The following is a 24,396-nucleotide window of genomic DNA, read 5'->3' on the forward strand; positions in this document are numbered from 1 at the left end:
TTTTTGTGATTGATGACAATATTTTTAAAGTTTTTTTTAGAAAGTATTTTATTTATATAATAATCCACCATTTTTTAATTCGTGACTTTAAAAAAGATGACCTTAATAAAGATTATATATTGCTATTTCTTTCTATAGTATTATCTCTTTTCATATTAAAAAATAAATAGGAATAAATAACAATAAGCAAAAAAGTAATGTCGAACCTGTGATTCACAGATTATAATTCTTTTTTCTTTTTGTCTGCTTGTAAGAGGAATTATCTCTTCAAATTTCCAGATATTTTATTGTTATTACTAACAAATAACAAAATATTTCGTTTGTGTCATTATATAAACACAAAATTTAACACAAAATTTCTCATTTATTAATCATATCAGTGATAAAATAACGCAATATTATTTTCTATTTTTTTGCATAATTTTTCGATTACAGAATTTCATTTTACAAAAAAAAGAAAAAAATTAATGACTAATTAATTAATTAAAAAATTAATTAAAAATTGTCTTCTAGAAGTTTTTAGAGCATCTCTCTAGAATGGAAAGAGTTGTCTCTAACGATAATTTTAAAACCAAATGCAAAATAATCTAGAATTTTTTCTTAATTTAAAAATAGTTTTACCGTTTTATATATTAAAAATAGATTGTTTGGATACATATACAATGATGTTTTATGTAGAATAGTATTCTTAAAAATATTAGAAGAAATTCCATAAAACGAGATTAAATGACATTACAGCACTTTCTTTTTACGAACTTGGAGGAAAAGTACGTTCATATAATCAGGTTGTTATAATAGAAGTGCATCTAATACCTTTTTAAACTATGATTTTTCGTTCAATTAAGAGGAGTTCGTATAAAAGGATTTTCTTTAAAATAATATATAAAATATAAATTTAGAAATAATTGTGCAAGCGCAATAAATGCTTAATAAATTCATTTTGTATCATAGTTATGATATACGTTTTTCTTCAAAATGCATAATATCAAATAAACAATGAATAAATAAAATATCGATTAAATAATAAAATATCAATTCTCTTGCACAATTCAAACATTTTCTATCTATAAAATAAGAATTACTTTCTAGCAAGATGAAGAAATAAGTATCATTATCGTTTGCAACTTCAAACTTACTAGAACTACAGACACTCGAGCATTTAAAGCACAATTCAAATTGCAAATTACATTGAATATATTCTGTGTTTCGTAACAAGAAAGATTCAAAATGCAAATATTGTTACACCTTGCATTTCAATTATATATATAAATCATATTAATAAATTCGAATTCGAATAATAAATATTAGGATTAAATAATATTCTATAATAAAGATATATATTGTATTGTATAATAAAGATTTCATATATTGAATATATATGATATATACATATTATACATATTGAATATATTGTATATATTGAATATATGATATATTAAGAAATTTAACTTACATGCATATTGTATAATATGCAAAATAAAAAAATTGTCGGAAATCGTTCGTTAAATATTTCATATTTATAAAGATTAGAAGTGTTTTCAAACTGTTTGCTGCAATGACAAAGCTTTTTGTCTGTGATGCTAAACTTTATAATCGACTTTGAAACTAAGAACGAAAATTCATCTGTTTCTGAATAATCTTTTACGAAGATCAAATTGAACTTTGGAAAACTTCTACTATAGTTAAACTTATACTTATTTGTATTGCAAGTGCAAAAGTAAAATCTATAATTTCGATATTTAATTGATATTGATATTGTATATAATAAATTTTAGCATTTCTCGAAATCTGTATATCAAATAGATTAATAAAATAAATACTTTTATATATAGAATATAGAACTATAATTTTAAATTTTTATATTTTAACAATAATTTTTTTTTATTCATCGAATCTTAAATGTTTCAAAATTTTTGAATAAATAATGCAAATAATAAATATGAATGTTATTCATTCATTATTTTTCACGAATCATATTATCGTCTAATTTTATCCATCTGTAAAAATTTCATTCATTTATTTAACAATATAAACAAATTATACAAATTATATATAATAAAATGATGCATTCATTTTAAGAGAACTTTCAAATCACTTAATATCAAATTAATTAGCCTAATTTTTTCTCTTGAATTATATAAAAATTGATATTTGTACACAATCGATCAAAAAATATTCAAAAAAATAAATATTTAAATATATACTAAGAAAAGGTATCAATAACATATTTGTTATATTCATTATTTGTATTCAATAATTCACATTCGAATATTGTATTTTTTTTTTCTTTGTTATTTGGAAAATTATCTCAATTCAAGTTATCAAGATAAGAAGTTCGAAAATTTGAAACAAACAAGATGAAAATGAAATATTACGCGTATTTTATATTCTGAAAATATTTTTTTTAAAACCTCGCAATATTTTTTTTTATAAACCTTGAAATTCGAGAGATTGTTTTGCAGTACACCGTATTAATTTTTCATGACAGTTGCCATTTTTACCGTGTAACGTTCCACGTTTAATTTACAATCGACTGACAACGTCAAAGGATAAAAGTTTTAAAAAAAAACAAGAAGAATCAAGAAGAATAAATTTCGGATACGACTTTGATGTCGTCAGAACGCGATGGAATTTTTTCTTTTCATTCTTTCTTCCGTCAATTATCTCCAAGTCTCGGTGGTCATTAGTATAAGCAGCGATGTCGATTACAAGGGTTCTTAATTACGACGTAACTCGGGGAACTTTTTTATTCGTCTTTTTTAGGCTAGCATCTCAATTTGTTCTCAACCTTCTCCCTTCCTACTTTTAAACTTCACTTCTTGAAACTTTTTCCCTTTGGCGAAATCGATCAATGGCCTGAAATTCACGCCAATGATACTTTCTTTTTCTAGGTATGGAAACAAATTAAACGAAACTGGGTACTAGGATAAAAAGTTTCGTGTAAATATTCAAAGTTTGTGCGATTATTTTCTGAGAAAAATTTGCATCTAATTCTTCGAGATTTTAGATGCAAAAAAAGTTCAAAAAATTAAAATTTCAAAATCTTTCAATGGTTTAAAAAATATTTTTTATGTTATTTTTCATGTTATAAAGAATAATAAATTAAGAATTTTTGTCAAATGATAATTTTCTTTAATTTATTCCCAATTTTTTAATTCAAAAATTATCTTTACAAAGTAAGAAACATTATTTGCTCGATACAAAAATTAAATTATAAATTACCAAATAGACGAAAATTTATAAATCAATAAAAATAATTTTTTAAATGAATTGCGGCATTTTGAAAAATTTGTTCGTCAAATTTAGATTTCAACAGAATAAATAGATTCGTATTGAAAAACACTGTTATATTTTATAAAAAATTAATTATAAAAATAATGAAATTGTTTCTTTTTTACATTTATAATTAAAATGGCTACGTTCTTTCTATCTTTTCAATACCGATACATTGAAAAATGTCTAGATAAAGCTATTAGATTACGTAAAAAATCTATTTATCAAATTTCTTTTCTATGATCTTCGAGTTTTTAAATTACAATTATAATTTTGTAAAGTAAGCATTGAATCAAATCTGCAAATGCGAGTTGGATGTTATATTCAAAGACATTTATGTGTTTGGCCATATATTTCGTTCAAAATTAATCGCTTTTCCGTTATCGCTAAATATCGTGCTGTGTATTCGAGTATTTCACAAGGGCGTAATATATGAGAAAATGAATACATCAATAAATACGGATGTGGAATGATAAATTTGATACAGGAAATACAGAAAGCAAATTGTAAATTAATACTGTACCTTGTATCGTTATCGTTCTATGCATTTACATAAAGGCGTATGATTCGTTGTTCAGATTTATCGTCAATGCCGATTCGATGATAAAGAAAGGAATGTTATGTGTAGTATGGAATTTGTGGTATACTTTTGATTTCGATATTGCATAAAATGTTCTATGTGATTGCAAAATTTATACGAAATTAAATAAATTAGATAGAAATAGTTACAATAAATATTCTATGTAAATGACAGAATAATTTATTTGCAAAATATTTTTACAAATTTTCGTTTTAATTTACTAAAAAGATAAAAATGTTCAATATATATAAATAAGATGTTAATTTATTCGTGAAATATTTTTAGAAAATCGAGTCTAGATATAAAAAAATAAATGCAAAAATGTCAATTGAATTATTTATTGACTTATTTATTAAATTATAAGCAATTGAAATGTGACAGAAACAATCTTATTCTATCTTTTCATTTCTTTTCATTTAATGCAAATTGGTTTATTATTATTATTGGTATTATTTATTAAATAAGCTTTAAATGATATTTTTATATATTAATCTTTATTTTGATCTCTAGAATCAATTTTCCACGAATATATTAACATCTTATCAATTTATATTTATATTAACGAAATTCATTTATTATAATTATTTTCTATTTTTATATTAATTCAAAAAACTGAGAAATCAAAAATATTTTCTCTTATAAGGAAATAAAATAAATATATAGTTATAAACAATTAAAGAAATGCGAAAAATTTTATTAAATATATTTCTAATATATTTCTTTTAAATTTTAATTCAACGGAAAAATTCAATAGAATATTTCTATAGCAAAGTCAAGCTCAACGTCAGTGTGTCATTACCGGTTGGATTTTGGCGTGATTAATACTTTTGATTATATCGATTCGCCGTCATTTTTCCTCTTCTCGTGTCTTATACCGGCACCTGTTATTTGCATGCAAGATTAACGAGCAGAATTTCAAGGGAGTTCAAGTCCCATGTCACTGAAAAATATTACGTGGCCATGCCGCTGGAAATCAGTGAACAAGGTCTACAATCCGGATTTTCAAGGTAACGACACGAGTATTTCCCCGGAGAGTATACACGTATACCATGGGCAATCACTTCGATTGGAAGATACCAATTTGTTCTACGACGCGATTTCTTAAAATCGAATCCTTTCTATCTGCGGCACAAGTTGTACTTATACCGTTGAAATATATCATTGTTGAATATCAGGAAAACAATGTTGAACGTTATTAAAATAGATTTCGAAGCAAATTGGAATTTTTGTAATTTATATAATCTAATCTTCTTAATTTAAATTTTTATAATTCAAAAACATTGATGAAGATTTTAATTTTGTTTATTTTCTTTCACGATTTATTGTGAAAATTTTTGTAAATCGAAATATAAAAGAATTCAAAATTTCAAAAATTCAATTTCACTTTTTCGCATCCATTTATATATTTAGAAAATTTCATTCAAAGATAAAAGAAATTTTTATTTTTAAATTTTTTAAACAAATTTTTTATTTTACTAAAACTTTCATCTATTAAATTATTGTTTAATATAATATAAATGGACATTTATATTATAATATTTTTTATATTATTTATATTTATGTTATATTTTTACATTTTTCAATTATAGTATATTTATAGTCATGACGATGAATGATAACGAGTATAAATTTATGAATTACTGGAATTTAGTTATGATTGATTCATGAGCAATTAAATTAAATTGATTGCAAGCAAAAAGATACAGAAACCAAATATTTATCTGCTTTATTAAACGAAAACAAGCTAACATTTTCCTTTGTATTATTAACAAAATAACGAATCGTATTGATTTATATTCATTCGTCAAAATTCATTAATATTTCGTATTAGTCACAGTACGATTGTCACGTACAAATCCGGATTAAAATTTAAGCTGGATTGTTTCTAATTTCGACTGAACGAGAAACATGCTTATTTGGAATTTTCCATTTTTTTTATTTGTGCAAAAGATATAATTTATTTATTACGTTATAATTTATTTGGATTAATATAAATTGTATGATTTATATTATATGATAAAGCAAATGACGTAATTTAAGCATTAAAACATCTATAAATGTTTTATTGCTGTATAATATCGATATTATTTTTATATTCGTTATTAATTTAAAATATCAGTGAGTAAATTATTTACATAAATTAAATTTAAAATTAATTTTCTTTCAAATTAATTCATAAACTGATAAAATGAGATTTAATAAATTTCAATAATTTTTATTTTTACAATAATTTAGGAAAATTATTAATTTTTTAGAATTTATTTTTAGTTTATTAAAGAATGCACTTTAAATAATTTTCAAATGTACAACACAACAACATACTTTTATATTCTTATATTTATTTTTAAATTGATTTTAACTTTTTTGAGAGATCCTAGATCATAGATCTAGGTCATAGATCCTATGGATTTATAGCTTTTCTTTCCTAAATTAACTAAATTATTATTATTACTAAGTAACTAAATTATTATTATATTTATTTTTTTCATTATAATTACAGATATAAAAATATAATATAAAAAAGATTTTTATGAAAATATATGTGATATAATAAATTTTTTGATCGAATAAAGTATAAACTTTACTCGATATACACTTTAAACATCATTAAATAATTTACAAAGAAAAAAATATTTTAAAATATTAATAAAATTTCTCACTTTATTGTAAAAAATTATTGAATTTCTTAAATAAACTTAATTTTTTTTTATCTATGATATAGTTTGCAAATTTCGCTAATCGATTGCTTTCATTGCATAATACGAGTTCAGAATTTCTCATTTCCGCGGGTATGAATTAAATCTTGTTTTGATACGAATCTTCTGTTTGTCCACTTGTGATTTGCACATTCAGATTAAAAATGTACACGTATAAAACTTATAATACTATATTATGCATTATTCATAATATTCCACACTATTAATATAATTAGGAAAACAAATATACTTTGTATAAATTGTGCTATTATACATAGAAGATTAAAATTTACTTATATATATTTAATTTAATTAAATATATTTAATAAAAAATCTAAAGTTAGAAACTTTGATTTTTTTTAAAATTGTTTTTTAAAGTTCTTTTTTAAAAATCATAAAAATACTAATAAATAATTAGTACTTGAATGTATTGAAATGATAAAATAATATAGCTCTACTATGATTAAATTAAAACAATAAATATACAAATAAAATATATTTGATTTAGAATCTAAATTGATCGAAATGTATAACAAGATTTGAACTAATTATTTAAGATTAGAATGTACAATCTTTTTAGATTTTAAATAGATTTGGAAAAAAAATATGTAAATAGAATAAATATTATAAATGTACAATAAAAATCAGACTCAGATTTGAGAATTAAAGTCAAAATAAAAATGTACTTTATATATAATATATTATGTTCTACATACAAACTTTTATTGAAATCAGATTTCATAAAATAGCATTTATAAATACTTCCATAAATCTCTGTATTATATATATATGTATTTATATAGCATGTTCATGGTAAAGTATTCATGGTAAAAATTTCATTCGATTCCTTTCATTTATAAATATTCTCAAACTCTCTAATTCAAAAAACAAAAAGTATATTTCATATTTTCATTTCCATTTTTTTTCCAATTTATAAAAATATTTATAATATTGTATGTATTCTGTAACACTAAAATCACAAATTTTTTCGTACATACAAATACATACATACAACACACGCGTTCTAGAGAGAAAAATTCCACAAGGGATTCTCTTGCTGAAAGCTCTCAACACTCGACACGAACACGTTCATATCGCTCTTCCATTAAGACGAAGGAAAAAAATAAATCGGACGAAACGATCAAAATTTCTCAAGCCTTCTTTCTCTCGAAGAATAAAGAAAGTTCTAGAAATAATACCGCGAACCTCGTGGCAAACACAACGACAATTTAAATAGTAACGTTACGAAGTCGAAAAAACGATGAAAGCGTTGAAGAATCGTGGTGGGGATAAAAGGAGACGAGTAGGGCGGTGAGATAGGTGAAGAGAAAGAGAGATCAGAGGTTAAGTGAAATTGAAGTTGAACCCACTGATGAAAACAGCTTGCGGGATCTAAGGTGGCGGGAGTCTGCTTCGCAATAGTTTCGTTTCCTTTTAATCTCGGTAGGGGTCTCTGCCAACCATAGTGGGAAGACTGTTAATTCCGCTTCCATTTTTCGCGAACAGAGGAAGCAAGTTGAAAGAAACCTGCACGCGAATCTGTGCGTTTTTTCCGTGTGGTTGTGTTAATCTTACACCGTAAAGAAGCAAAGAGAAAAACTGAAACGAGGATTCGTTAATCGAACCATACTAACTTCTAGGAAGGGAACGTGCATTGGTTCAATTTCTCCATTGTTGGAAAATGATTTATAAGTTTGCACGTGTTGGACCGGCCATTGTTGTTTCCCGGACGTTTTCAACGTTCCATTTAAGAGATACTGTGTATACCACGAACAATATAAATGGGGATTAACGCGGTATGATTGCATACACGATTTATTACTGTGTTCCGATATCAACATAGTGTCAGGTATTTTGTCAGTATATTTAATGGAAATATCTAAATATGAATTTTGATGAATTATTTATTCATAAAAAGTTATGTAATATTTAGATCTTTTTATTGAGTTCCTTGATTAGTTGAAAAGTATATATTTTTATATAAATATGTATATATAATAACAAGTAACATAGATTTAAAAAAAATATTATATTTTTTATATACTTTTTTTTGTTAATTCTGTCAAACATCTATATTATTTTAGTTATTTTCCAATATCTATTCAATATTTAGCAAATTTTTAATTATAGAAATTTTGTTTTAATTATAGAAATAAAATTATATCAAATCTTCATATTTCATGGCAAAATCGAATCATTCTCTTTTATTCATAGTTACAATTTTTCCTTATCATATGATATATGATTAAATATATTTTATAATTGTTAAAATATTTGAATAAGTTTTTTTAAAGAATTTTAAAGAATTTTTTAAAAAATTATTTTATTTGAAAAAAAATTCATAACTATACTTCATAACAAATATTATATATTTGCGCAAATCCTATGCATTTGTCGAACTCGGTTGACCATAAGATAATATGTAAATTATTATACACATACAAAATACGATATGATATTTACATTTGAAATAAATTCTACGTATAACCTTTATGCAAATTATCTTTTTTCCAATATTTACAATAAACTTTATAACGTTCATATCGTATCTTTAAAAGAGATATAATTAACCATTCAATATTTTACATATGATATATACATATATTAATAAAATTTCAATTTTTAATCTCTTTAATAATTTTTTGTTTGAATATACGAATATACTTTAAACGCAAATGGAAAAACATAAAATATTCTGTCAAATATACTTTCATATGATATGACGGTATTTAACAAGTTAATAGCATCGAAGCGCTATTTTTCTTTTAAAAAAAAATTCTATGAACGTTCACCGTTATGTCGAGAAATAATCATAGTTCTAGCGTGTTCACAATCTTTCATATCGTGTTAGATAGGTTTCAACGATCGTAGAGTGTTCTTTTGATAAAGGACTTACAGAATGTAGGATAGAATGTTTGATCGATGATTTCGAAGAAATTGAAAGTCTCAGTGAAATAAAATTCCTGTCAGAATATAAGATGTACTATGGACCGCGATGTAATAGATATTAAATTAAAGGCAATAAAATGGGATAAAATTTCATCAATTTATTATTTACAGTTATCTCTCCTATATGTATATAATATAATAGATATTTTGAAAACATGATTTCAATATAATAGAATGTAGAAATTGCGATTTTCTCGAAATCTTTCTATAATATGATTAAACTTGATATAATTAACTTTATAGCAATATTTTTTTCATATATTTCAATACATAATTTATATTAATTTTTAAATTTCTAAATTTTGCTTCAATACAATTTTAATACGATATAAAATGAATTAACTATATCATAAAGTTATCAACAATAACTTTGACAGTAGCATTAATAGAAATGATGACCAAATTATATATTCTTTGTAAAAAAAAAAGAAAAATCCTTGATTTGGACGCTCTTCGTAATATATTATTTAAAATTTATTATCTTTTTATTAAAAAATTTTCACTTCAATCTGGATTTTTGTTATTTAAAAAAATTTGATATTGTTATATATACCAAACATATATAATGATAGATCAGTAATTGATTGCATATAACACAATTGATGGTTTTGCTTATTCTAATGCGGATGATAAATTTTATTTCTTTCAGTTTCATTTATTAATTTCTATTCGAAAGAACTTAAATCAAAATAAATTTATAACAATAAAATGAATGAGATTTATATGGAAAAATTAATTAAAGTTTTCGAATAAAAAAATAAATAATTCATGATTCAATTCAAATTCTTTGAAAAAAAATATTTAGTAAGATTTTATATTCACTTTTATTGGTTCTGAATAATGAAAAGAAGTCTGTGAGGCATTTAAAATTAATTAAAAGTTTTACTTTCTATTAATATACTAAATGAATTTTTATTTTTGATACTAAAAAAAAAACAAATAAATACACAAATATATATTTATGTATTTTTGTTTTTTGTTCAATGTTTTACTATTTCGAATTTGATGGTTTATGTCTTTCTTAGTAGTTATGCTAGTAGAATTTACATATTGCACATTTGTATATTATTTTTTAATGCATCATTTTTATTCAGAAGTATCTACTTATTTCTATTTAGAAATTTTCCATTGAAGTGTAATTATATGTATATTTCGTTTTTTTTTTCTATCTATAATCTACGTATTTTCATGTGCAATTTATGTTAGTTTATTCTCATACTTGTTAAATATCTTTCCTTTTCTACTTTCAAATGAACAAACTAATACAAAATAATCCTGAAAACTAGTTCACATAGGGTATTCTGCAAATCAAGGACAATCAATTCTTCAAAATTATTCTTTATGCAACAATGAATTGAAAAAAACGTATTTTTCCATTTTTTGAATAATCCTTTTGAAAATTTATTCAAATATTAGAAATTTTTTGAATAAAAATGAAAAAAATGAATTGGTTAATATTTGATTACTTGATTGGATACTATCGATAGAAGGTTATTACGTATAAAAATAAGCAAAAAATATAGAATAAAATTTTATCACTTAAATTCATATTTTTGAGAAAATCGAGATTTAACACGTGTATACAATAAATCATAAATATAATAATCATAATAATCGATGAATTCTACATTTTTTGTTCATTCTCAAATATAAAATAAATTTCTATCGATGTTCACTCACGTAATTAATTTAGCCAATTTCACATGTGTTCTGAAAATCGTCTTCAAAATATGATTTATTCAAAAACGAAATCTCCAATAAAAAATTTTATTTTTTCTTTTCGATTCACTGTTGCACATAGAATCATTTCCACTTTTTCGTCATTCATTCTACATAAACATTTTACTACTTATCTCGATTCTTTTTATATATTGACATACCTGTTGCTATTAAACGAGAAAGAAATATTATACATAATAGACAAAGAAGATATTATTAATTTTACGCACCGCGATCGATACATTCTCGTTTGTTTTCACGATGCATGTGCACATATGCATCGATGTTTGTTTGTACACTGAAATATTCAACGAAACTGAGTGTACACTAGAGCCGGTAGGTAAACAAAGGCAGTTCAGGCTAGATTGTTAATAGGCATGAATGCCCTAAAGGATAGCATTCGAGTCCTCTCTCGCGTTTCGAATACGAAAAGAATGTATAATTCAACAGAAAAACAGAAATAAACTTCCATCTTTCTTTTAAAATTGTAGAAAATGAAAAAATTTTATAACAATATACAATCATAAAACTTATATTAGAAAATTGTTAAAAAATTATGAAATTTATTAATCCAGAAATTCTATATTTAATGAAAGTTTATGTATATATAGTGCATTGATTATTGTTGCTACATCTCTTCGAGTGTGTAAATTCGGCCTTCAAACTTTCATTATTTTTTCATTATACAATTTCATTTGGGAATAATTTTTAACTTTAGAATAATAGAGAATTGAAATGTGAATATTTTATAATTAAAAATTTTTTTCTTTTTTGTATCGTTATAAAATTATATTTTAAAAAAAAGAAAAAAAAATTGAAAATTTTAAGAGTCATTATAATATTAATAAAAAAATTGTTTCATATATATTTACAATATTTGCAATATTAAATATATAAAAGTAATTTGTTGAACGTTAAATTAAATTATAAAATCTATCCAATTTTTATGTATAGACTTATATTTATCTTAAAAATATTTTTGATATTTTTTTAATAATAAGAATTAAGCTATTATTATTAAGTTTATTTTAAAAATTTTAATTGCAGTGTTTCATTATTTTCGAGTTACTTTAATATTAATTAATTTGTTTTAATGTTATTAATTAAATATCTAATTTTTATTATTTTATCAATAGAAAAGTGTGATCATTTTATTATTAATAATATAATTTTATAATATGATATAATTATTAAGGAATAGTACTGAGTATATTAAATTATATTATAATTATTTTTATATTAAATGAAAAGAGTATAAAATAACTATAATAATATCGTATAACATAGAAAAAGAGAACATGATGATAATATAAAACTAAAATAATTTCAGTTTTTTAATTAAGGATATAACTAAGAAACAGTTTGAGATATTTACGAATTTATTATTAAAATATTATTTTTAAATAACAGCATTTGTTTTTGTTATTATATATATGTATATGTAATAACTGTATTAAAAAAAAGTTTTTAATACTTTTGAACAAATTGTAAATAAATTGTACTTTTGTCAAAAATAATTTCAATATATGTATATGTGAGAATTTTTTAAATTTCACACGAGTGCCTAATTATAAATAAAAACATAATTTTATGTAATATATTTTTTATATTTTTTTATAATATGTTAATAAACTTATGATTATAATAAAATCTAAAAAATATTACCACATTATTAATTTATTATTTTTATAAAAAAATTCTATTATAAATTCTAAAATATATCATTCTAGTCAAACACGATCGAAATAAGAGCCCTTCTTTTATAATATTTACAATTAATATAAATATCGAAAAAAATCTTTAATCATACGTATTTTTCGAATTAAAAAAAAAAAATAAATCAAATCAAACACGAATTTTTAACTTCGTTCGTATTTTTCAATCGGAAAATTCTTCCAATTTTACGAAATATATTTGAAATATATTCAAGTTTCAAAGTAAATAATCACAGCGAAACGTATCGCAATATGTTTGCATGTATCTATTCATCTAGAAGAGTATACATTTCGACACGGTGCGAAATAATTTTATTGGCCCATATATAATTTGGCGCCGATTCGAAAAGAGATAAACACGCGAAAAGTCACTTTTGCTCATCGATACAACAAAGAAAAAGTGAACGCTTGAAAATTCTGCAACACTCTCGGATAATTTGCTCTCGGTTCTGTGTTCAATGCGCGCGCTTGTTATTTGTCCGATAGAACCTCGAAACCGCTGAAAGCCCTTCGCGTTCGCGCGTACGAAACGAATATTTCTCGCGCGACTCGAGTTTCGTTTTCTCGTTTTTCCTCTCGAATATCCCGAAATAATCGTGCGAGAGGACGTATTTCTCATTTTACCACGTCGCAATGTTAAAAAGAAAAAGCACATGTGCAACAGTGAATAAGCGAGAGAGAAAAAGAGAGAGAGAGGGAGAGAGAGAGAGAGAGGGAGAGAAAGAGAAAAAAAGAGGGAGGGAAAGGAGAAAAAAAGTGGAGAAAAAAGAAAAATTAAAAAAAAAATAAAAAAATAAAAAAAAAAATACGGCTTGGTATCGAATCGGAAGTACAAAGTAAGCTCGACCGCCGCAGCGCCCAGAACCACTAATGTGCTCGCTCGCAGCGCGGACGGCAACTTCGAGGTGACCTTGGCCACGAAGGCCACCATCTACCATCAAGGATTGGTCGAGTGGAAGCCCCCCGCCATTTATAAATCATCCTGCGAGATCGACGTGGAGTACTTCCCATTCGACGAGCAGACCTGTGTCCTCAAGTTCGGTTCGTGGACCTATGACGGCTTTAAGGTAAACTTGCATGGTAGCCGCTAAGTTCGTGGCAGATAGAAACGGTGGTGGATCCTCCGCGACGTGGAACGACCGCTCGTGATGCGTCGGGGACGGATCCATCTTATCATAGCCCTTAAGATTTTTAGATTAGATCCGAACGATCGGCTCGTCGCGTGGATTTCTAAACTCCTCCCCGGTGCAATTTCTTGAACATTCCTAATTTTCGACTGTCGTTGAGGGGGAAACCCACGCCAGGAGACGGATGCTGCCAGCTTTTCTCCAATATTTTTTTTTTTTTTTTTTTTTTTTTTTTTTACGCGAAAAAGAAAAAAATACGTAGAAATACGGAGGAGACAGAAGATTTAAGAACAAGAAATTAACAGCGAGCGAGTTGAACGGAATGCTAAGGGAAATGTTCGAAAATTATGGAGAGGAGTAGAGAGGGAATGATTCTGCGAATGTTAAGAGAGAGGCAGAGAATTGTTGTGCAGCCGGGCAGCATCCGGCGCTCTTGAAAAGAGGAGCCAATCGTGATCACGCTCGGCTCGTTTCTTCGGTGATTCCAGCGCCGACGGGAACTACGAGGTGACGCTGATGACCAAGGCCACGGTCTACTATTCGGGATTGGTCGTCTGGCAACCGCCGGCCGTATATAAATCCTCCTGCTCCATCGACGTTGAGTTCTTTCCGTACGACGTACAGACCTGTGTTTTGAAGTTAGGCTCCTGGACCTATGACGGTTTTAAGGTGCCACGCAACAGCAACGAGCACGATCGCCAAGATTGAACCTTTTTGCTCGTCTCATATATATATATATATATGATCGGTCTTTCCCAGTTTATCTTCCTTTCGTTTATTTACCATTTTTGTTTTTTTTTTTTTTTTATATATATATGTTCGATCAATGAGAATGCCACCTTAATTACCCGTTATCGTTTCTGCGATGCGCTGGTCTTGGACGTCATACGTCATATTTATATATTATCTATATATATATATTATACATATATATAAATATATATATATAATATTTTAATATTGTTACTTGATGTGGATTGCAGTGTTATTTTGATTGACAATTCGTCGTGATATCGTACGGTCAGCTCGTTTTTATACATATGTATATGTATATATATTTATATATACATATTTATATATTACATATATATATATATATATATATATATACATATATACTTTCTGCGGTGTGCTCGAACGATCCTACAGGCTCGCATTATATTCAACGCGATCTATTAAAACGGCTCGCGGCGTCGGTTTTGCGAGGGTCTTAATTAGGAAATTCAGACGGATTGTGCCCCGATAATGTTTTTTACTAATCATTTTTTTCTTAACAGACCTCTCGTCGTTCGATGTTTACGTATTTTTTTGCTTAAATACGCGATTATTACTTGAAATATACCGGCCTGCCCTTTTACTTTCTTTCTTTCTTTCTTTCTTTCTTTCTTTCTTTCTTTCCGCCTTTCTTTCATCTTGTGTGAATGTTTCTTATTAAGAATGTTAGTCCGATCCTCGCTTCGACGAACGACTTGAAAGAGCGATACGTCGAAGGTTTCAAAGGATGCCTCGATCGCCAACTTTGAATCGAGGTGAAAAGAATCTGCTTCGGAGCGTATCCAAACCTGGTTAGGCGCCTCTTTTGACACTTGCACCTCGATCGAATGATCAAAATATTTTGTCGCGGGGATTTCATTATTTCTTTTGACCGTCACTATCTGTCAAATAATTTAGGTTTCCAAGTTTCTTAGGGCTGCCACTGTACATGACACATGAGGGAAAATTATGGAACATTTTTCGAGCGAGATACGTTGATCATATGAAATGTATTTTAATATATTTCTTTTTTTTTTCAATTATTAGAAAGAAAAATCCAATAAACGAGATTGAGATATACATAAAAATAAAAATTTTCTTAACGATCTTAACAATTTTTTATTAAATTAGATATTAAAGAAACATTCATATTTCGTGTGAAATGTTTTGATTTTTTTTTTATTTAAGATTTTGTACAATACGTATCAATTTATCTGATTAAATTTATAATCCGGTTATATATAGCAGGTCTATAATACACATGTAACTATAGTTCGTAGTAACTGTTGTTCGAATTAATTAAAAAAAAAATATATAACAGAAATTGAAGAAATAGAAATTGTATAAAATTTTATATATTATTTCAAGAATTTTTTTTTTTTCAAATATGTGTCATCACAGCGTTTTTTATAATTGAATATAACTCTTATTGAATTAAAGTTTGTGTTCTAAAATGTGAAAAGGAACGCTACGAAGTTCGATGTTCTTTTCATTCGTCAATTTATATATCCTTACACACACACACATACATACATATCTATATGCATACATCGCATGAAAATGATCGAGCATGTTTCATGGAAGCATCGCTTATAAGCTAACTGTGTAGCCAAATGAAGAATTGAATGTAAAAAAAAAAAAAAAAAGAATCTCGAGCAAAACGAATTCTATTCTCGCTCCTTTTGTCTTCTTTCGATTCCGGTTTTATTGTTGAAAAATTTATCGCGAAATCACGCGCGTTTTCTTTCCGTGTTCCTTTCGTGCTCGTAAAACCTTCTGTGAAATACATAACAAATCACATCCCAAATCTAATCGGTCCAAAATTCATACGTACAGTTAAAAAAAGGGACCAAGATTTTAAAAACCTAATAATTATTAAAAAGAGGAAAAACTGTTTTATCGACAGTCGTATGTAAAGTTGATTTTTCATCATTAACGAACATTCGATGCGAATGAATTTCTTTTAATATTGAATGTAAACAGAGAATGATTTCAGAGATTTCTAATAAAATTATTAATATTAACAGAGATTGTAGAATAAAGTAAAAACCATTGATAAGGCTATGCACAAAATGAAATATTTCATGCTAATTTTAACGTTAGAATAATAAACAGATGTGAATTGATTATTAGAATAGATGAGAATAATGTTTTCCATACGATATTAAATCAATGAAAACTTTTTCACTTTACGAGTATACGATGATCTCTTGTTAATATGAATTAATATCAATAATAATTACGACAATCTTGAATTTGTTTACATTCAATGGCGTTGCGAAGAAATTCATTTACGATATCGAATATTGGTTGAATGATAAAAATAAATTTTATGTTGAAAAAATTAGTTACAGATTTGTATGTTGATAGAATATTTTTTACTCTTTTTAATTGAAGATTGGAACCTTTTTTCTTAACATCCTGTATAATAATGTTACTCTCGCTTCCGTTTATCAAGATTATTATAAAGATAGAGGAATCATAATTAGGTCGCTCTCACGAAATGTTTTAACTCTATGCATCTGATAAAAGCAACGTTGATAGCTTGATAGAAAAATATCCATTTCGTTTACTCGACTTTTACACGAATCCAGAAAAATGAATTTCTATTTTTAATAGAAATTTTATCAGTACAATTATTCTGTAATTAATAATTCTATTGTTTTTTATAAAAATTTTATTGATAAATTTGTTTATATATAAACTTTTCAGTTTTGACAATATCGTCTTAGTCTTGTTGTAAAAATATTATTTCATTGTTGGAACAAGATTTCAATCTTGAAAAAAAATATCATATTTTTATTAATTTTTATTAATTTTTATTAATTTTTGAAATAAAGAGAAATTGAATCTTAAGAAAAATTTAATGTAATTTGAATATTGATCTGCGCTTATAACAAATTTGTAAAATAAATAATATTTGAACAATCATTAATATTGCAAATATTCAAATTTTTAATCTAATTCAACAATATTTGCAATCAATTAAAACATTTTGCCATTCTTATCGTTTTTGATCTTTAGACTTAACAAATATATTACAATTTATTATAATTTTTATCAGTTACTGTCCTTTAACATAATTTTCTTAAAATAAACATTTTTTCGTATATATCATTTTTATAATTCAATATTTTTATTGATAGAAAATAAAAAAAAACTCAAATAATAATAATAAGAAAAGTTTATGGACCAGTTACTGTGCTGTTACTTAATATATTGTGACTTAAAAATAAAAAGAGATATATAATAAAATCAATTATAGAATTAAATAATAATAATAATAATAATAATAATAATAATAATAATAATAATAATAAACAAAATAAATAAAATAAAAATAAACAAAATTTAGTATAGAAAAATATTAAAATTGAAATTTATTTATTAGAAGATAGATGAAACGAGCGAAAACAGAGCGAAACAATGATGTGATGGAGATAGATCTCGCTTTATCTAATACAAACATTATTGTAAATGGCTTACTAAATAAGTTTCAATAACATTTATATATATCAACTTTTATGTTTCTTTTGATATTTAGAGTCGATCTTTCAAAATTGTTTTATATTAACACTTTATACATATCGTATATATAATAGATACTTTATATATTATATTTATCATAAAGTAAGGTTTCGCCATTTTTTATAAGAGATTAATGAAAAAAACTTAACTTAAATATTTATTATGCAGCACAATAATAGAAATAAACATAAAATTTATTTTCGTTGTACAATTGTTTAAAAGTACCATATTATAAAAAATATAATTACCAAAAATAATAATATAATATTTTTTAAACTTTCTCGAATGAAATCTTGTTTCATATAATAAAATAAATTTTAAAGAAAAAACTATAATGATATTGTCAAATTATTAAAAAAAAACCTTTTTTCCTTATCTCTTCCGCCATTTGTGAATGAATTAAACGTCGAGATAAAACGATCTCCATGACAAAACCATAAGGATAACGAAACGTGGTTCCCTATTCGGTTTCCAGCCATTTTGCAAGAATAAAAGATTACCATTTATTACGAGAAAAATGTAACCTTTTGACCGTTCAAATGCATTTTGAAAATATACCGGATTGTAATTATGAAATGCTCGTTGAATTTTAATCTTCTTCACCATTATAAAATATGGAGTTAAATATTCATGGCGTAATTATCGATCGGGTTTTCGAATATGATGAAACGAAAGAAATGTGTTGAAATATTCGATGATAATAACATAACACAGTATGAATTGCATGTAAATATGGTATAAAAACGAGAGAAAAGAGAATATAAGGATGGAGCATGAAATAGTATATACGATACAATATCGAATTACAGAAAATTCTTCGATCGAAGTATTTTTAGCTCGTAAAGTATTTATCTTGGTTTTTAATTTGATGTCATCTGTGGTAGTATAGCGGTTCGTATTTACGTGTATTTCCAATTAATTAGATTTCGATGTTGTTGAAAAATTGTATCATAGAGGAGAAATGTGCGGCGTGAAAGATATTTCGATTTAGAAAAAAGATGCCTATTGTGGATTATGCTTTAGAATATTTTTGCGAGTTGCAGCTTTTATATTTGCCAATTATGAGACTGTTTTAAATTAGTGGAATTACTTCTAGATTGTCATTAAAAGTGTAGAATAAATAATATAAAATAATCATTGGTCGTTGTTGTATTTTTAAAAAAAAAGGATGCACATTTATGAAAAATTTCGTTAAATTTCTTATATCTTTTAGAAATTTTTCTAAAATATATATAGCATAGTTTGTTTAAGTATTTAAAAACAAGTTTTATTATCAATTACTTTTTAAATAATATGCTAATGTGCATACATATAATGAAATACAATAATATAATTTTAAATTTCAGAAATGTTTATTTGTTTATAATTTATTTATGAAGTCAAAATAATCGAGAATGAGTTTCAGATTTAGATAAAATAAACATTAAACTTGAGATAAAATATTTGAAAAATAACTATTAAAAATATACATATTTTTACTTTGATTGGAAATAATGAGTTTACTTGAGCAAAGAAATAATTTTTCTCTGAATTATTTTATTTTCAAATGAAATTATTTTTAATTTCAATTCATTAAAATAATTTTTCAGATATCTATCTTATTATTCTCAGAAATACAAATTTTCTTATAATATCTCATTCAAATTCAAACACATATATTTATTAATAATTACAATAATAGATTTATTATAATCTAAAAATCTTTCTAATTAATCAAGAATAATTCTAAATCCAAATATAATTACATTGTACAAAAAAATTCCAAATTTTAAACTACTTGATAGATAATTTACTTATTCATTAATTTATTTATCGTGGTTAAAATAAAATTTTTCATTTTACTTAAGTGAATTAAAATAACAAATTATTTAGAAACAATTCATTTATATCTCATATAAAATAATATACTTTCCTTTCCATAGTTTATAAAATAAAAATAAAAAAATACTTGAAATAATTCATCATTTAATTCATTATTATTTTTCAAGTAAAATGTGCTCAAATCTAATATATATCTAACATATATCTAACATATATTAACTTATTATTATCTTAAAACTATTTATACCAAAATATATATCGAAATATAGCATTAAAGAAACGTATACATACATATGTAACATTGGCTTTCATAATTTGCAACGTGTAACGTTCTAACTCAAACAATCGGAGGCAAGTTACGTTCAGTTTGTACACAAGCAGTCGTATATCGGAGAACAAACGATGAATCGAATACGCAATCGTGTATATTCCACACAGCTCCCAATCATAAATTTCACAATGGCGGCAATGGTGGTAAAGAAAAGATTCAACGTGTGTTATTTAGTTTAAACAACTCGATTATATTTCGAATCTAAGCGAATGATCTGTTATATTATCAATACGATTCGTTCGTAACTTTTCTGTCAACCATGGAAAGCGTGTAATTAAACATGCCAACAAAAGCGATTGTTCAACGAAGCGCGATACGATTAAAGAATTTTCTCCTCCTCGTTTTTTGGCATTATTCGATTAACGAGACACGAAGGATAGAAATTAAAACGCGAGTACGTAATGAAGCGGTTAAATTAAATTAGACAGATTTTCATGCTCTCTTGTTAAGAGCTCGTTTTGCTCACTTAAACATACAGATTGGCATAGTAAAAATTCCTTTAATTCGTTGGATTACTATATCGCGTTAAATAAGGATCAAAGAGGTATATACGTAGAATCAGATTTGTACAGATTTTATATTATAATTGAAATTTATTAAAGTTTATTTTTTTAATAACAAGTGGCTTTGTTCATGTAGATAATATTGATATAAAGGATGAATAATTGTAATGATATACAATGTTATCAAAAAGTATAAATTACAAATTGAAATTTTTTTTGAAATTTATATTTACTTCGTAATAAACACAATTTTCTCAAAAATATGGATTATATTGTATTTAACATGTTTTTCAATAAATAAAGATCTTTGAAAAAAATCTGGAAAAATTTAAATGACATTTTCGAATATTCTAAATTTAATCTAGAATAAAAAACTTCAGAAGTAATTTGTTTAAATAAATTATTATTGCGAATTTTTAAAATAATAAGGATTAAAAATATTTTTTTTAAGAATCATTCTTTCACAAATATTTTTTTCTTTTTTATTATAAATTACAAAAATTAATGAAATTTAAAGATATTCTTTTTAAGAGTCGAAAGTTAAATAATTCAAAGCATTACTCTTACTTAAGAAGAGAAATATCGAGATGACTTATTTTTATTATAAATTATGAAAACTTGATTTGTGTAGACATTAATATTTAACAATCAATTATTAAGCGCAAAAAATTACCAAATAATAGTGTTATACTTTCACATACCAATTGAATTGATTACATAATAGTGTAATTAGATCCTTTAATAGGGTTGAGATATAATAGAATTACATGAGAAATATTAGCACGATATATATCCAGTGTGCTATGCAACCTATTTAACACGAAATTCTTGCTTTAATGAGTTCTGCTATTAAAACAATAATGCGTAATTTAAATATACATAATTTTCCTTATATTATATTGTATGTAGCACATTCATTACAAATTTTAAATCGAATATATTAAAATTCCCTTATAATTGTTCCTCATTTTGTACATTTTACAAATTATTTTGACTTGAAATTGGATACTATAAATTATACTATAAATAACTACATATCATATTATTAAAAGATGATATTTATATTTCATTCATAAAATTTAAATAATTATATATATGGTTATATGTAATAAATGGTTATAATTAATGATGTGCGTACATGTGCTTCTTTCCAGAAATTTATATTATCCGATGATATTATGTCATCCCATAAATAAAAGGATCATTTATTACAAGTCTTTGGAATAAAAACAAATCACGATAATAATTTATGCGAAGCATTAAATAGATAACATACGATCTTAATAATGTAATAACGAGCATGCAAAAAAATGTTTTCTAAATTATAATAATGATTATAAAAAAAAGATAAAAAAATAAATGGCTTAAATGTTATCAATGAATTAACTTTATTAATTTATTGTATTTCACGCCATTATAATATTACCTTTATTGAATACAAATTTTTATTTTTTGATTAAATTTACATTTTATATCGATGTTGCTCATTACCTATTTCGAAATTACATTTAACTTATTTCTAATTATAATATCATCCTCATTGCTAAGAAACTTTCGTCTCAAAAAAATCGAATCTATACTTTTCCAATATTTTTTATTTTAAAATTTTTACATTTGCATTTACACTTCATTCCTCAAACAAAAGCAAACTCAAGCAAAAAAGTTATTTAAAAGGTCTAGGCTCTTAAAACGTTACTTAATGGCTTATAACATAAAGGTATCGGTTAATGTATACGTTTAATCAGGGGAAGGAAGGAGTAAAAGTTGCACACCTTACGGCTGTAGGTGCGATTTCTCGCGTCTCTCCTGGTGGCGCAATAAAGGGAAAATCGATATTCCGCCACGTACCTATACGAGGGAATCCTATACACTTGTACGAGAGCGTATCTCTTCCGACCAGACTGCCAGTCGTCGAGGCTTGAAAGTTTTGGCCACGCGTGGGAGGACACTCGAATTCGGCTTTCGCATCGAGGGTTTTCTATTAAATTTACCGGAACACCGTAATCCCCCGACAAAAGCCCCCGTGGGTTCTCGTGAATAATTTCAACCTCCGTTACGCAGTTATTTCGAACGTGCAATAATTCCGCTTCCATGCCCTGTGCATATGTTTGCAACTTGTTAAAGGGAAAATTGATCGGCTCATTTATCAGTTCGAATTTATAACCGGCCTTTTCATTTTTTAATGAAAAAGATATGCATCGATGATATTCGAACGTAAACATTATAACAAAGCGTAATAAGAAATTTGATTGATGAAAATATCGTGTGATATGTTTTTTGAATTTGAGATCGAATGTTGTTCTGTAACCCTGATGGAAAAAGTAATATGATACGATTTTGTTTATATGCACCCAAAGAGAATGAATTTTGAATTTTTATTTCGAAGAATGCGTTAATAAATAACGAAAGAAAAGAAGTTTAAAGATATTAATCGTATGATGAAATGATATATTATTTTTATCGTATTGTAGAATTATTTTGCAATCATTCAAAAAACATATTACACGATTTTTTTATTAATATTTTCATTATCAATATTAGCTTTACAATATTTTAACATATTTATTTTAACATTTATTCAAAACGCATATCGCTTTCCATAATTGTGTACTATGCTTCTCTTTTGCTAAAGTTTAGAAACATTCATTAGATATTTTAATGTTTACATTCAATGATTGGTTAGATGTGTTTATACAACTTCAAAATAAAATATATTAAAAAATGTTATATCGTTATTTCTATGTAAATTTAATGTCGAGATAATAAAAATATCATGTAATGTGCTTTTTGAATTTAATCTTTTATAATCTTGTGAAAAAAACGATATATCCAATTCTATTGATATTATCCAAATTGTAATGCCAATAAAAAACAAAATTTATTTTAAAAATTTTTCATCATTTATATACCATTAAAATATATTCATATTGCATAATTGAAAATTCCAAAAAAATAATATATCGCGCTGATAAAATTTTATAAATAATATTTCATATTATTTGACAATAAACAATTTAATTATTATTCGATTATAAATTTTTAAATTTTTATTTTCATTAACGAGGAGATATAATCTAAAATTATATTATATTATTTCTAATTTATAATATTAAATAAACATTTTCTCTCGAAATATTAATATTTACAATATCTTTATCATAACATCTCTTATAGATATCTGTGTTAGAATCATATATTAATATTGAATTCAGTAATTATCACGATTTACATAATTACAGCATTAATATTTGCAACCACAAATTAACTTTAAATAATAATTATAGCGGAGAATATAGTTAATTGTTATAAATTATGAATATTGCAATTTCGCTATCATAAAATTGTCCAAATTTTTTTTTTTTTTTTTTGAAATAAAAATTCATGAGTGTATATCAAAATCA

The 24,396-nt window shown here is 25.0% G+C and overlaps 1 protein-coding gene across 8 annotated transcripts in view; it reads left to right on the forward strand.

Moving 5' to 3' along the window:
- Window positions 1–24,396, forward strand: part of LOC102672345 (acetylcholine receptor subunit alpha-like) — a 277,309-nt gene that overhangs the window by 144,643 nt on the left and 108,270 nt on the right. For 4 of the 8 annotated variants that reach the window (XM_006615784.2, XM_031510520.1, XM_031510521.1 and 1 more), the window contains one exon: window positions 13,819–13,999. The exons of 2 other annotated variants lie outside the window; for them this stretch is intronic. In XM_006615784.2, the coding sequence (XP_006615847.1) occupies window positions 13,819–13,999 (181 nt within the window). Of the gene's footprint in view, window positions 1–13,818; window positions 14,000–14,547; window positions 14,729–24,396 lie in introns of those variants that run through there. 2 more of the 8 variants (XM_031510522.1, XM_006615785.2) reach the window with 2 other exon arrangements.

This window comes from Apis dorsata, unplaced genomic scaffold (assembly GCF_000469605.1).
Source record: "Apis dorsata unplaced genomic scaffold, Apis dorsata 1.3 scaffold_235, whole genome shotgun sequence".
In the NCBI taxonomy this organism is placed as follows: Eukaryota; Metazoa; Arthropoda; class Insecta; order Hymenoptera; family Apidae; genus Apis; species Apis dorsata.